We start from the raw sequence: 17,044 nt of genomic DNA on the forward strand, positions 1-17,044 counted from the left end.
GTTCATGACGCAGTGGCAAAAACCACTACTTACAAATGGTTCTATGATAAACTCCCTATTCGACCCTGGTTTCATCATTTAAAAATGCCTCGTGAAGTGATCACCTGTATCCTACGCCTTAGAACGGGACCACAAACGAGCATCTGGCACGAATTCATCAAACTCCTTCTCCCAATTGTACCTGCGGAGAACATAAACAAACCCCCACCCACTTATTTTTCCAATGCCCGCTATGGAACACACAACGTCAGGCACTCCTCCACAGACTCCTTCGACAAAAGGTTGCTTTTCCCTTCTCCTTCCCCCTCTAGTATGTGGATTCTCTATGGATTTGCCCGACAGTGCGACCTTCGCTTTTGATTCCATCCCTCATCATTACTGTATTATAGTGACAGTGAAGTGTAAATCATTATTGTGCTGTTTATATTAGTGCGCGAACTTCTAGCCTTCAATGTTCTCAGACCGTTGCCCAAGACTGCTACCATTCAAGCGGTGAGGGGCATGAAGAAGAAGAAGAAGAAGAAGCAAAGACAGTAGGATTCAATTATTTTTTTTTCTCTGTGCTTCTATTTTACATGTTATGTTTACAAACCTGCACTTGTATGTTTTGTTTTAATGAAATGTTTGTTGTATAAATTTAGATTCAATCAAGATAAACAAACAGTAAAGGTAATTGATCTAGAAATGAATGGAAAGTACCAGCAATAAGTGTGTTCCACTTTGCATCCTGTTTTACGATTTTTTTTCTGTAATTATGACTGAAAATTATCTGTGACTATATTGTTGGGTAACAGTATGGTATAGGGAAAACGCATTTCACTCGTTCATTTCGTCATTTTTTACATTCGTATTTATATGTTATGCATTGCGAAACATTGTTTAAGGTGGAATTTCGCTTCTTTCACGAAAATAGCTTCAATTTTCCACATTTCGAGTCATTACTGTGGTAACAGTTTCATAGATCGGAGACACATTAAAATCGCATATTTTGTGTTTCGCATGGTTCGTACTTACCAATTATGTATTGCGGAACATAGTTCAAGGTGCCATTATGCTTTTTACACGAAAACAAACGCAATTTTTCACATTCTGAGTGCTTTTTTTTTATTATTCCTTTCTTCGCTTCCGGAACACACAATATGGCGGGCACATCTTGACTCAAGTTGTGGGTATGCAGTGTTTCAATCTTCTTCACCGAAAAATACCTACTATCGTGTTCGTCAACGGTGGAAATTATACATTATGCACGGGTAGCTGACGGATAGCCCCACCAACCATACACGGATAGCCCCACAAACCATTCGCGGATAGCCCCACGAACCATTTCCGATAAGGTTTAGTTACGTTAGGCAAGCATAGTAAAAAGAGGGGTTGAAACACTGACAGGGGCTAACGTCATCAAACGTACGCAGCATCCGGTTGTTGTAGAGCAAGCAAATGAAAGCAATGGCAAATGTGCGTCTGTGAGATATTTCTCTTGAAAAATACATGATTTCCCAGTCAAATATATTCCACGATGAAAGAAAATACCTCGACGAACGTTGTAAACCTTGGAGAAACTCATTTCCGTAAGTAGTTCCTTGTGTAAAATTGAAGAAATTTGTCTCCGATGTATGAAACTGTTACCATTATTGTTCTTTCATCTCGCACACAATATGGCAGAGAAATCTTGACTAGCGTTGTCGATGATCAGTGGGTTTGCAGTGTTGCAATCTTCTTCACCAAAAAATACCTACTTTCGTGGTACTAATGTTCTATTTTTTTTCGGGTTCGAAAACCCCACGAACCATGCTCGTGTAGCCCCACCCACCATTGACGGATAGCCCCACGAACCATGCACGGAGCCCCACAAACCAATCATAAATACACAAACCATTCATAAATAGCCCCATGAACCATGTACAAGGTTAGGTTAGGCAAACATAGTTAAAATTGTCATGTTCTGGCAAAACAATGGCGAGTTTGGAAACACTGACCGGGGGTTACGTCAAAGAACGCACGGAACATTTGGTTCACATAGTGGAACGTAATGGAGGTAAGAGCGTTTGTGCATCGGAGAGACATTAATGTCGAAAAATACATGATTTACTGGCCAAATAAGTTGAACGAAGGGAAAAAACACTTCCACGAGCTTTCAAAAGTCTACAGAAACTCAGTTACGTAAGTAGTTTCTCCTGTAAATTTGAAGAAATGTGTTTTGCTTATACTGTGTGTTGTAGATATTCTATCCTTTCCAAATGTATTTTGTACTAACAATGTATCCTGTACTATATTATCTTTGTATGACACTGTCTGTTGCAACTCGAGGTTCCTTAATGACAATAAAGCATTCTATTCTAATCCGGTACTGGTTCCTAGTTAGGCTGAACTTCCGTTTGCTGAATATATTGTATTCGTCTCATTTAGGTTTCCTGTTGACATTTTATGTTCAGGAAAATTAGGCTCTGTCTCAAATTCCGATGTTTAATTCTGAACTATTCATGGTAGGCATTTTTTCTGCATGTTGCAATTTCTTTTTATGTCTTAACACATACTTCAGAGGCTTAGTGATAACTTATTGGGTGCTTTCTGGTAAACAATTTTTCCCTTCTGTATACTCATATGTGTGCATTTGTTTCCTAGCACCCATTGGTTTACTGTTCTCTGGTGCTACTACCATATCACCTGGCATGAGCTTTTTGGGAAGGGGTTAGGTTTAGGGTTCTTAGCGTTAAATGGTTTCAGTTTTAAGTTAGGTGTGTCAGGTTTAGGGTTTTAGGAATGAAAATTACATCCTGAAATGCTTCCAACACCCGATCACTTAAGTTCGCAGGGTGGTGCAAGGAAATGACGTTCAACCAACTAGACGGAAAGTGGTGTTCAAGTTCTGAAGATTCAACAAATGCCTGTCTGCTGCTTTAAACGGTTATTTATTTATTGCAATTTCCAGTGCAGCAGAAGCTATTTTAAACTGGAAAGACACAACAGTAAAACAGTACCCTAGTGTTAAAAGGAACACAGGAAACAAGATAGAATAAAATAAACAAAATATAAGCATAAACAAACCAAGACAGTACCAAGGTAAACATGGTGATAAAAGACGAATATGAACTAAAAATATGATATTGAATTGGTTCGGTAGCCTATGGAATAATGAATGTTGTATGAGTGATAGTCTGGGAGTTGCAGTGTGGAAAGTCTCCTTCCACGTGATCATACACCAGTCCGGAAGGTACTGCAAATGGTGGAGACACCAATTCACTACTTGACTCCAAATCAACGAACTAGACCACTCAGTGTTGCACCGTGTAACCAACTAGATGTTTCAGTGCAAAGAGAGTCAAAAAGTGCTGCGAACTAGATGGGGCTAACATCTGGTCTCAAGCATGAAATCTCCTTCAAACCTTGCACAAAAATCTCCATGTCTGGCATGAACATAAACCATAAACAGCTACATGCTGTGATGTGTGGAAGCTCACATAAGCTTCTTTGGGCCGTTAACTGACTGTACCCCCCTCGAGAATTAACTTTTTTTTTATGTGTGTGTGGAATTAACAGATTTCAATGTTTTATGTAATATAAAATTGGTTCCAGCATGCGGAATACACAAATAATGGATATACTTGATCCCAAAGTATGGCCCGTTTAAGTACTTTCTCCGGTTTTTATGCACACTCAAATAGTGAAAGAACACGTCAAAAATAACTATCAGTTCCAAACCTAACAATCCTAACACAATGACTTAAAATTATAGCTGCTGTTGTGGAATGTCATGTTGGTAACAGACATACTTTACTTCAGAATAGCACATTTCCACGAGCTAAAAACAACAGCTGAAAACTTTGTAAACAACATAATCTTCCAAAACCATACACTTTCTTGAAGGGATACAGATGGTCAATCATAATTTCTCTGATATATAATACTTAGTGAAGAGGCACATATCTAGAAATGGACCCCTGCCCTCCTAAATATGTCCTTGTTAGTGAAGCCGTATTGCTAATTAGTTTCTTCAAGCTTTGAACTTGGTTCCACAATCGTGTCCACTATTCTAAAGCTTTTCCTATAAAACTTTACAAAAATTCATTAAATATTCAGAACCTGGATTTTCTTGCCTTAAATCTTCTCTATGCAATGTTTGAGGTTGGGTATTTATCAACACAAGTTCCGATTGTTTAATTCATAATTTATCATGGTGCACAGGCATTCTTTACATGGTTCGATTTCTAATCATGTCTAACACATACTTCTGAGCCTTAGTGAGTACTTACTGGAGGTTCGATTTTTACCTTCCATATATTTCTATATGAGGTATGTTAGAAAAGTAATTAGACTTTAGTAATTAACGTTTGTCTAGATTTGGTTTTCTTCTGTACATTTTGGATGCATTAATATTTCTAATTACTTACTTATTGTGATAAACAATTACGAAAATGTTGAATTAACAATATTTATTTTTCTTTAGGCAGGAAGTGTAGTAGTTCTAAACTAAAATGGGGAAGAGATATTTTTGTGATTACTGTGATCGTTCATTTATTGATGATCTGGAAGCCAGGAAAAAACACATAAGAGGATCAATGCATACTAGATTGAGAAATGAGTATTACATGGCTCTACGAGGTAAGGTTTAGTGAATCTACCAAGCTTATTAAAGGTTACAATGAAATAACTCACACTGTAGCGTCTGCATACATATATACAGGGTGTCAGAAGCATATAGAGGACATCAAAACAAACAACTTTTCTCAGTAACATTTCTTCTCATTGGGACATCGTTTTGGCGCTATAGTCGTTCAAAAAAAGCACGTTTTTCGACCTGAATGCTGGCAACCCAACACAAGATTTGATTGCATTTTAGATGTCATGTACTGTCGCAAAGTGATGCGTTCCAGGGTTGCCAGGAACACACATATTCTGTGAAAAATGACATAGCTACAACCAGCCACATTATGTACCGTAAAATAATGTGAGCAAATGAGTTCTGTAACCCAACAGGAAGTGGTAATATTGAATTTTGTCTCAGCTCACAATTCAAATATTTGCAAATCTCGTTGCCAAGTTGGCATCTACAGTTTAGTCTATCCACTTCGTCCTTCTGATACTCGTCTGTGACATGCTGAACAGTTGACAAAAGATAAATGAAAGAACTTAAAATTCCAAATGTAAGTAAAACGTAATGTAATGTGTGTTCAGGGCATTATGCGACAAAGGACAAAAATGTTTGAAAATAGAGGGATACTACTGTTGTAGTACGGGTTTCAGCCATAATGTAACAACGTGAACCTCGGATACTTCAGTTATCAGCACCATGATACCACAACGCATGTATCAGAACAAATGGATATACAAACCTCTAGATATCAAACTTTGAACTTTGCAAATATTTGACATGTAGATGGGTGTAAACAGCCAGATGAAAGCTGTAAGACGAATAAAATATGTTGTTCATGATGATTATATTTGACATGTAGGCTAAGAGACAAAATCCAATATTGCCATTTAATTTTGAATACGTTGTTTTTCTACCATTTTTCTTATTGTTGGTACACTTCCCCTGGGATGACTGCTATTCTTCTGGTAGGCCATGTTACCCTAAGTGTTCGGTCTACTGGACGGCTCATAATGTGGTTGGTACTCTTGCCATTTTCACTGTTTCACTGCAGGAAATGACATCACAGATACGATCAAATGGTGTGTTGGGTTGCCAGCATTCAGGCGGCAAAGTTGGCTTTTTTGAACAACTAGCGTCGAAACGATGCACCGAGAAAAATGTTACTGAGAAAAGTTGTTTGTTTCATGTCCTCCATACATTTCTGTGATCCATAGGCACCATTAAAATGACACTCAGTATAATGGAGCCGCTATGCTAACAGGTGTGTAATCACAGCGCAGAACAGTTATTTTGACAAAATCCTGTTCCTCTAATGACTGCTTTTGGACGGGGGAATTTTATTGTTGTCACTTCTTGCCCAAGCGGTGGGCGTAATTGTCTGTTTGACCACGAGTTCCTTTTCAGGTAAACTTGACAACAGAAGGTTCCTGCCATAAAGATGGTCTCCATGCTGGTTCCTGGCCCGGCACACGTATAATAATGGTGCAAATATATTTTCATAAGGAAGGTTATGTCAAGAAGGTTCCCATACTTAAACTGTACTCATAACAAAAGAGGATCCTTATATTATATATATTGTATAAAATTTGCACAAATGTTAGATGATTCAGGGTGCACACAACAAAATTTTTAAATAAGTCAAAGGTTTGAAGAGCAATTTAGAACAAAATTTGCTAAAGCAATTCTTATTTTCATAAATGTAGATAATATAGAAGTCATGTTTCTAATTCTAGAAAATAAGTAAAATTTTATATTCTGCACTACATTGTATTCATAGAGTATAGTCTGATCCTATCACACTATTTAGAATCTTTTCAATCTATAACACATGTTTTTTTTGTGGGAAGGCATATAGTGGTTCGAATCCCAATTTAAACTGTAGGTCCAGTCCCGATTAGCCTTACTGTGCATAAAGTGGACTTAAAACACCAACTCAATCAATCAATCAAAACATGTGTGTTTTTTGTTGTTGTTACAAGGTAAAGTCAATAATAACACATTTTTGTAACAACTTTTTACAGAAATTGTTTCTGATTGATTAACCTGGGGCACAATAGCCCGTGAGGGCAAGGGCCCACCTACTACAGACCTCCAGCCTCACTCCAACCTACCTATGTTGGACATCATTCAACCAGGTACGGGGTGACGTATGGTCAGCACGACGAACTCTTAGATATTCTTGTAACTTTCGATGACCAGGTTACGCTACTCATGTAGCTCCCAGATTTCTTCATTATGGTAGGTGGCCACTGGTCCCATACACAGTCCGAAATCTCAGGAGAGAAAAGTTGTTACACTTCCCCCAGGAGACTCGAATCTGAGCCCAAGCCTGATGCCTTAGATCAGACGGCCAAGGTGTGGGACTGATTGATTTATTGATTAGGTTTATTTTACTTTGCTTTTCTGCCACTTTTGGCTAATCTCGAAGGTGGGATTGAGTGATGATATGATGCAATTAATGAAAGTACACTTTAATGTTTTTTTTTTTTTTTTTTTTTTTAACCTTCTGGTGAGAGTAATCTACCTTGGCTCGACTTGTTATGTGTTTATGTTACTTCCTGTGGATACTTTGCTTTCATTACACAGTTAGAAACTAACAAAAATGGTTCGATCAAATCAAAAGAATTTGAATAGCTACCATACCAAATAGCAATGTACTCTTCACCATGAAGATTGGGAAACTTACTTTCAGATGTTCAGTTTTAACAACTGAATTACTATTTTTTTCATGATTAAATATATGTACAATGAAGTATAAAAGTAATAACCCCCACATAAAAATATAACATGATCCTATTTAAATAAATCGTTTGAATACTTTATCAACCCCTACGTTATGAGGCAAGAGGGGAAAGAGAAAGAAGAAGAAGAATACTTTATCTGAAATATAGAAGGACCAGCAGTACTAGTTCATAATGTATTCAAGCTTGACACTTGCAATCATGATTCAATCTCTAATTTCCTCCCTTCCTTGATGATAAAAATATCGGCATAAAAAGAAACTAAACTTTGAAAATATGACTACTAATTATGCGCTGTTCTTGTAATTCTGAAAACTGTTTTGATTCCCTTGCCCAATGCCACTGTCTCCTTAATCCCAAATGAAAGGAAGAACCAGACACCTAGACAGTGTCGATTCTATTTTAAACGATAGTTCGCTGAACAAGGAACGTGGCTCTCGGGCAACGGGTAGAATTATATTTGAAAATAAACTCCTTCTTCAATCCTCTTAGTTTCCTATTAAGAAGTCACTCCTTTTCATTGGCCTGAAAGAAGGTATACAAAATTAGCAAACTGAACACCAAATAAATAAAGAATTGTGTCTATTCATGGTCGACCACTAGCCATAAAACTACCTACAACCATACTCTTTAACAGTCACCGAGAGAACCTTTATAGTCTCTCCCCTTTTCCAAGAAATTTAAGAACGCCGACCCCCGCTATTCTGCTGGATCCTTTACATAGGCCCTCCAAAGAATGACCAGTAAACTGTAATTTTCCATCTTTTAATGATTTGGAGGGAAAGGATTTTACCTTCTTCTGCAAACCGGCTTCCAGTCATGTAGCACCAGTCCTCCAGTAAGTTATATTAAAAACTGCATAAATAAAGTAGTTACATTAGTATTAAGAATGAGAGCAGAGTGGAGAGTGTTCGGAATAGAGGACTGGTAGAAGACCATAAGAAAATGGAGAGGCTTCACTTCTATGCTGACCCAGCCAGAAGCAGGAAATGGCAAAGGATGATAATGAAGATGAATATTGAATATGCATAATAACTAATAAAACAGAAAAAAAGAATCATGTAGTGATTTCATCATTACAACATTCACAAAATCACCCATGCCCAGATTAGGATTTGAAGCCAGAACCCCTGGCGTCATAGCACTATGTGCTAACCACTCCCCCCATGAAGATCCTCCATCTTAACACACTTGGTCCACTTGTCCACAAGGTTTCTGATGTCCTCCAGAAGAAAACATTTTTGTGTGCCTGTAATTCTCTTTGCACCACCTCCATTATTTTACACATACATGTAAGAGGATTACTAATGTTGAAATGGTTCCATTAAATTCGGTAGCCCCTGCCACCATCCACTTGGGAACGTGTTGCTCTACTGCTGAGCCATCGTTTCCCTGCATGCCACTAGGAGTGCTGGTGTAGTCAGTTCTTCTACTGCATTAGTTACATGCACTGCATTTCAGTTGTTGCAGTAGTGGGAGCCAAATTTGATGCACCTGACCATTGTCAATGTACCGTGTGTCCCAGAAGTCTTTCCCTGATTACAAACTTTATTCATATCCGCTATATGCAATGTAGAGATGTGAAAGTGGTGCCAAAATGTTGGAAAACTAGCCAAGTTTTTTTGTTGCAGGTTTGAGTAACGTGGCTGTAGTGTAGCAGTGTCAGTGCCCAGAAAACCGGAAATGTTCACAAATCAGGAAAAAGCTCAGCATGTCCTCTGGTATCACGAGACCCGGTCACCAATAACAGTGCAGAGGAACTTTCAAATGTACAGAATTCTTTCGTCTAGAATATCTGCCATCAATACGTTGGTATTTAAAAAATGGAATTTATCTTCATTCCCAAATCCTGTCAAGTCCAAGAAACATTGTATGGAAAGATGCCACCCGATGTCAAGAGCATTAATTCAGGATTCCTTGGCACTGACACTGCTACACTACAGCCACATTACTGAAACCTGCAACAAATAAACTTGGTTAGTTTTCCAACATTTTGGCACCACTTTCACATCTCTACATTGCATGTAGCGGATATGAATAAAGTTTGTAATCAGAGAAACACTTCTGGGACACCCGGTATATCTCATGCAGATCAATGTATATCTCATGCAGAAAATGCATGCACCACCTTGATTTTGATGCTAGTATAATATTAAATTGCTGACCAAGGCAAACTTTTATAGTTTAAAAATATACATTACGTTACGTTTTTATGTATATTTTTATACTATAAAGGTTTGCCATGGTCAGCATTTTAATGTTTTATTAACATGGAAATAAGGGTTAACAGTGTTATCAATTAGTATGTGTGATGCATGCCTGACTGAATTTGAGGTGCTTGACTAGTCCAGTAGTTGGCTGGCATTTTTTTGCAGCTGTCAATTGCTAAACTCACTGATGACTCTGATAGATCTACCAATGTAATGCAAGTTGCACTTACACTGGGCATCATATACTACCAGATTGTCTAGTGTGTTTGTTTAGTGCACTGACTATTTTGGTCACTGGTTTATGTTTTAGCTTGATGCCAAACTGCCTTAGGGTTTTTGCAAGGCAGTTGGATGTGGTATGGTGGTAAGAGAAGGCAATCCATGTGATTTTATTAGTGCTTGTTTGCTGGTGATGGCTGTCTCTGCTTTATTCATGTTTGGGGAATAAAAAACATGGTAGTGTGATCAATACATGTAAGCGAATTACTAACTTTATCAGCACGACTAACTCATAATGGTTATGTTACATTGTTGATACGTACCTGTAAACTTCTCACCTTGCAAATGCTATTTCAAAAGTTCAAGCAAGTGAAAGTCTGAACTGTACAGTAGATGTTTAACACCTCAAATTCTGGAGTAACTAGAGAGTCCACTGTACATGCCTTTTGAGAGAATTCCAGGTGTTTTGATCCTGTCGTTGGCTTAACTGTATCAAGCACTAATAACAGTTTGACCCTTTTCCTGGAAGTGCAATAATATAAGGCTATCGACATCCCAAAAGATGGTCAGCATGACTTTCCCAGCCGAGGCTTGTGTCTTGAATTTTTGATCGCCAGATGTGATTCTCTCTCATTCTCTCTGTTTCATAATGATGCACCCAGGACTTGTCTCTTGTCGCACTTCGATCGAGAAGAGAATCTCAGAGTACGTACAATGGTCCAAATGCTCCTGACAACCTGTCTCCCATGTATGCTTGTGATCATCAGACAGTTGCTTTGAGACCCATCTGCTTCATACTCTCCTGCACCCAAGGTCAACATGGGTATTGTACACCAAGCTGTGACTCATTTTAAATTCTAAGGCAATTTTATCAATAGTGACTCACCTACAATTATGGATTCACTGCTTGATCTGCTGTTTCTCTATCTCAGTTGCCATACTAAACTGGTTTTCTGCTTTTTAGATATTTTCACCCATTCGTGCATTCTCCCCTGACTCAAATAACTCTCTCCACACTGAATCTTCATTTTTGTGTAGATTTCAGGAGGTTTCACACCCTCTAACCAAAAAAAATGAATAAATGTGTCTGAGTTGCTTTTCCACATTGCAAGTCGACAGTAGAGCAGCTATGTTGTACTAGCTATTGCGCATGTGCATACTGTTCGATGGTCACGACCTCCACATAGGATTTTTTTTAAGGAGTTATTTTGTGTCCCAAAATATGATGTTCCGTTGTGTGTATTTTTCCATGCATTTTAGAATACATCCTGAAAGTATCAACCCACATAATACAAAAAATTACATATTTAGTAAAAAGTATAAGATACAAGAAACATTGTACATACCCTCAGTCCCCTTCAAAGTAAGCACCTTGGGATGTCACACATTTCTCCCAGTAGCGTTTCCGCTCTTCAAAACATTCTGCAAAGTTCTGTGTTGGAATCGCCAATAACTGCCACGTTGAATCTTGATGGTCGGGAATCTCTTCCCTTTCAAAGGTGGTTTAAGTTTATGGAACAACCAGAAGTCGCAGAGGAACAAATCTGGTCTGTAGGGTGGCTGAGTTACCTGCACGATGTGATGGTTCACCAAAAAATGCAAATGCACACACACACACTGCATGTGCTCACTCACCGGCATCTAACTCCAAACTGACATGGCCAGTGATGTTGTCCTCATTTACGCTTGCCCATTACAGTCCACTCTCTCATTGGCTGCCAGGTTACATCACAGCTGCACAAACTCTTCTCATATATTAACATTGGCTTGAATTTTTTGGGACAGACAACGTAAAAATCCTGTTATTTAATGACTTTCCCCATATAGTTTTATATTTATTTTATGAACTAGACCACATAGTGTTTGTTTCTTTATGTAACTTCTAGAAAGTTCAGCCACATTAACAATGTGTTAAGGCTTGATAGTCAAATTCAAATGTGCATTTTATTAATTACATGGGACAGATCAATCCCTACTCATATTTGTTTTTACCAATATAGACATATCGGTGTGTTAGTAAAATTGCTTATACTTTTACCAAACTGATATACCTATAAATAGTCTGTCATTTAGTGCAAATTTCTGTCATTTGTTATTTTTATGGATAGAACGTAATTCATATGCCTAGTTCTGTAAAGTTATATGCAGTTCCCTCTTCAAAGCAAATTTGTAGTTGCTCATATTTACTCTTTGAGGGGAACAATATTTTCAGTGGAATTCCTTGATACATTTTTAAATGTGAGATATTGATTAGTTAGATAAATACTCCCTTTCATTATATTGATTGTTTTTATATTTACGAAGAAGAGTTGAACAGGGTGGCCCATAAGTCACAACAGGGTTTGAACAAATGATAACTTTTTTTGTTTATTATGTATTTTTATCCATTTTTAGTTACAATAAAGTTGAAAGCTGGGAAATTTGTTTATATTATGTATGGAAAATCACACCCTTTAAATGACTCTTCTTTGACAGCTGTAATGTGATGATGACAATGCTAGAGTCTGTCCTAACTGAACGTGGTGTACCAGCACGTGGAAGGCCACTGACAGAATCTTGCTGTCAAAAACGTTGGTGTAAGAAAGTGACAAATTGTTGATTTTGAAGGAGTTTCTCTTATCCCAAAATGTCGATGATATGCATGTTGCGTCTGAATAATTGAATGCTGGTTTTCTAAATAAAACTCCACAATTTTGATTCACTGTGCAGTTGTGAATTTTTCCATGGTAAATCTCCACACTGTGGGCTACGATTTCTGAAAAAAAGGAAAAGACAAAATTAATAATCTAGAAAGTCAGTCAAGAATGTCAAGAAATTATGCTTGTGGTCAAGAATTTTTGCAATTTTTTTTACAATATAGTGAATTTACATTGTTATATATTTGGTCTAGGAATTAATTCGTGCGGTTGTTACGCACACATTGAAGCTGTAGTTCAAACACAAAATACATAAATACCTTAAGAAAAATATTGTCCATCGCGAGCCACCATTTTCGCCCATCTGTCAGGCAAGTTACGGATTCCGTGGCGAAAGAAGTCCTCTTTGAAGCGAACCAGTCAGAGACCCATTTTTCGATATCTTCTGAAGAAGTGAACCGCTGTCCAATCAAATTGTTATTCATGCAATCGAACAAGTAGTAGTCCGAAGGAGCAACGTCTGGTGAATACGGCAGGTGGGGTAAAACTTCCCATCCGACATTTTCTAAATAGGTTTTGACCAGTTTTGCGACATGTGGGCGAGCGTTTATCATGTCTGTTCTCCCATTCTGGTCGTTTCCTGGCCAGAGCTTGCCTCAAACGCATTAATTGTCGTTGATAACGTTCTCCATTAATAGTTTCACCCGGTTGCAGCAGCTCATAGTACACCACACCTTTCATATCCCACCATATGCACAGCATAACCTTTGCACAGTGAATATCTCGTTTCGGTTGTGATGGACCTGGTTCACCTGGCTTCACCCAGGCCTTTTTTCGTTTTGGGTTCTTGTAATGGATCTACTTCTCTTCGCCAGTAACAATGCGATGCAAAAACCCCTTTCTTTTCTGTCTTTGAAGCAGCAATTCGCAAATGGTTTTTCGTCTTTCAACGTCTCTGTCTTTCAATTCATGTGGAACCCAATGTGACATCTTTTGAATCATTCCCATGGCTTTGAGGCATTTGGAAACTGTTGTTTGATCAACGCCTAATGCTTCTGCAAGTTCTTCCTGCGTTTGACACGAATCCTGATCGAGCAATGCTCTCAATTCTTCGTCTTCAATTTTTTTTGGCTGTCCAGGTCGCTCTTGGTCTTCCAGGCCGAAATCACCACTTCTAAACCATGTAAACCACTTCTGACACGTTCGCTCAGCTAGCACATGGTCACCATACACTTCCACCAAAATACGATGACTTTCGGTAGCACTTTTCTGCATGTTAAAGTAATGAAGCAGAACACCCCGCAAAAACACTTTATCTGGCACGAACTGCACCATGTTCAGTTGACTACAAAATGCTGTTGTTGACGCGTCAATCAACTGCCCTATACTACGAACGATGCGTGCTGACAGGAGTTTTCAACGCATGTGTGGATACACGGAACTGTGGGACGATACGCTCGTTACGCCATTTCTTGTCCAGGCGCACGAATTAATTCCTAGACCAAATACCTGTATTGGTATTTGATAAAATTGAATATTTTGATATCTAACATTGTATTGAGTTGTGGTTAATATTTGTTCACTTTATTTATTAAGAATTACATTCTTGTATGCATGAAGTTTTGTCAAAATATTAAATAAAGTACTGTGGCCATTCCCCATCCAGAATGAAGTCTGAAGCATTAATTTTTATATGCATTAATAATTAAAGCAAATTTAAATTTCTTGTTAAAGTACAGCTTCAGTTTTTATCTCAGTCGGCCTTGTGGTAGGAGTTTTCCATATCAGAATAAAAATATTTATTCTTAATTTCCATCTCTACCTAAGTAGGCAGCGATTAAATAAATGTTAAGAAAAAGGGAAAAAAGTTTAAGAAAAAGAAAAGGAAGGTCATGAAAAAGTCAAGAATTTTGGATTTGTTATTTTGGTAGACACCAAACCCTGTCATGACTTATGGCTGACTCTGTATATATGCCCAGCTAAGTTAGCCACCATGTAGAGGCATGGCAACAAAGTTTAAATAGAACAGGTAACCACTATACTGAAAGTTAAGGAAGTTATTGAACCTTTTGTGATCTTCAAGGTACATTTGCATTTTTATATTGTTACTTTATACTTCATGTTGGTTCATTCTTATTTTTTTGTCTTTTTCCTTAAACTTTGTTGTTGTTTCTTGACAGATGCCAAAACTATCCTTGCTGACGAGACACAGAAGGAACCCTGCAAGAGGTTTATTACATGGGGTGAATGCCCTTTTGGAAATAACTGCAAATTTTCTCACTACACAAAGAGAATGTTAGAAGAACTAAGAGAACAAGGTATGTTTTGGGGGGACTGTATATTCACTCAAAAATGTTGTTAAAACTTTCCTTGTGTTTCCACTGGTTCATCACTACCTTCACAATACACCAGGTAATTTTGAATCATTTTAGGGTGTGTACGGCACTTAGACTGTAAGATAAATTAATGATATTGTAATAATCCGAAGATGCATTTATCTTATTTTTGATATGATTAGTAATTGATAAGAATGGTTTTATACACGAACAAGCCACATGGCTACTTGGCTACCGAAGAGAGATTTTAAACACAATACTAATTGCAATATGTCAGATTAGTGGGTGGCATAATATGTGACTGAGTCCACGTCAAATCACCCAGGCCGTGCAACCCACCGATTCAGATTTTCATGAAACTTGGTGTATTTGTTAATACTAACAAGGTATGAACACATGCAGTTTTTTTCTTCTCTACACCTCATAGTTACTGAGAAACAGAAGGCTAAAGTTTCAGAATTGGTATGGATCGGACATTGTCGAGGCCATGGTAGTGGCCTGCAGTGCTTAACAAAAAAAAGTTGGATCTCAGAGTCAAATCGATGTATCACTTTGATTTTTTTTTTCTACATTTCATAGATATATGTATATTCCATTTAAAAAGTTGTCACCAAGATTCCTTTGCACTGTGAATGAGAAAAAAGTATTGTATTGTAAATAATGTTGATTTTTTTGTGAAAACCTCTGACGCCATTAAAATTGCATTATCACTAAAAAGCACTGCAGTTATCATGACATATTTTTTTAAAATTTAAGCTTCAAGTATGTTCCAAAAGGCTATAAAATAAAATTAGTGGCCTTCTCACTGCTTCTATTAAAAAATCTTCATTAAAATATTTTTTCTTTCAAATGGGTTATTCCATGCCAAATCATCACAAAAAAATAAACTTTTCAACCAGACTATTTCAGATTTTCATGAAATTTGGTAGGATGGTAGAAGACATGAAATAAGTTACATATATAAAATTTTAGCCCTCAGTGTTACATGGTATTCATACAGCAGTGTTGCCAACCTTATAACAAATGTTGAATTTATGTGCTTACAAGTCTGTAACTAATTATCATAAACAGACAATTTTTTTCGTCATGATTCTCATTCGATTAACTATAATAAAGATTCTGTTTGATTTTTACTAATGTCAATGGTTTTGCCGTAATTTGACCAAAATTCAGCTGTTACAGAAGCATTCTGATCATTCGATGTTTCTTTCCCCTTCATTGACTGGGATAGAAGGTGTTACAAGTCAAATAAATTGTCAAGTCAAATTAAATTGAATGAGGCATACTATTGTCAGATTATTTTTTATTCCTGTTTGCAAAATCATCCCAAAATTAAACTTACACCAAACTGAGATTGCATTTTACTGTGTAACATACATTATTCTTAACAAAATTGAACATACATATATTTATATATGCAAGGTCAAAGGTCACATCATGTGACCTTCAAGTAAAAAATTTCAATATTTTCATATAAAGATATTTTCTATGAAAACTATGTTCCCTTAGCTTCAAAAGAAGCCAAAGATAAAAGTTATACCATAATTGGAAGCAAAGTTATCAATTGTTTTATTTGGCCTTGTAAGCACATAAGTTTTACATTTGTTATAAGGTTTGCAACACTGCTGTATGAATATCCTGTATCACTGAGGGCTAAAATTTTACATATGTAAGCTACATCATGTCTTCTACCATCCTACCAAATTTCATGAAAATCTGATATAGTCTGGTTGAAAAGTTCATTTTTTTTTTGTGATGATTTGGCATGGAATAAATAACCCATAAGAAAGAAAAATAAATTTTATTTTAATGAAGATTTATTAATAGAAGCAGTGAGAAAGCCACTAATTTTATTTTATAGCCTTTTAGAACATACTTGAAGCTTCAATTTAAAAAAAATGTCATGATAACTGCAGTGCTTTTAGTGATAATGCAATTTTAATGGCGTCAGAGGTTGACATAAAAAAATCAACATTATTTACAATACAATACTTTTTTCTCACTCACAGTGCAAAGGAATCTTGGTGACAAATTTTTAAATGGAATATATATATATATATCTATGAAATATAGAAGAAAAAAAATCAAACTGATACATCAGTTTGACTCTGAGAACTAACTTTCTTTGTTAAGCACTGCAGACCACTGCCATGGCCTCGCCAACGACCGATCCACGGAAAATCTGAAACTTTAGCCTTCTATTTCTCAGTAACTATGAGGTGTAAGGAAGAAAATTTTGCATATGTTTATACCTTGGTGGTATTAACAAATACACCAAGTTTCATGAAAATCTGAATCGGTGGGTTGTATT

At 37.0% G+C, this 17,044-nt stretch overlaps 1 protein-coding gene across 6 annotated transcripts in view; it reads left to right on the plus strand.

Annotated features, from left to right (window-relative positions):
• The window catches only part of LOC145978690 (zinc finger matrin-type protein 5), a 35,452-nt gene that overhangs the window by 10,499 nt on the left and 7,909 nt on the right, over nt 1–17,044 (plus strand). The window contains exons 1-3 of one of the 6 annotated variants that reach the window (XM_083111473.1): nt 352–533; nt 4,445–4,599; nt 14,578–14,715. In XM_083111473.1, the coding sequence (XP_082967599.1) occupies nt 4,473–4,599; nt 14,578–14,715 (265 nt within the window). In that variant the 5' untranslated portion in view covers nt 352–533; nt 4,445–4,472. The other 5 variants (XM_083111468.1, XM_083111469.1, XM_083111474.1 and 2 more) reach the window with 5 other exon arrangements.

This window comes from Lepisma saccharinum, chromosome 25 (assembly GCF_977018435.1).
Source record: "Lepisma saccharinum chromosome 25, izLepSacc3.1, whole genome shotgun sequence".
In the NCBI taxonomy this organism is placed as follows: Eukaryota; Metazoa; Arthropoda; class Insecta; order Zygentoma; family Lepismatidae; genus Lepisma; species Lepisma saccharinum.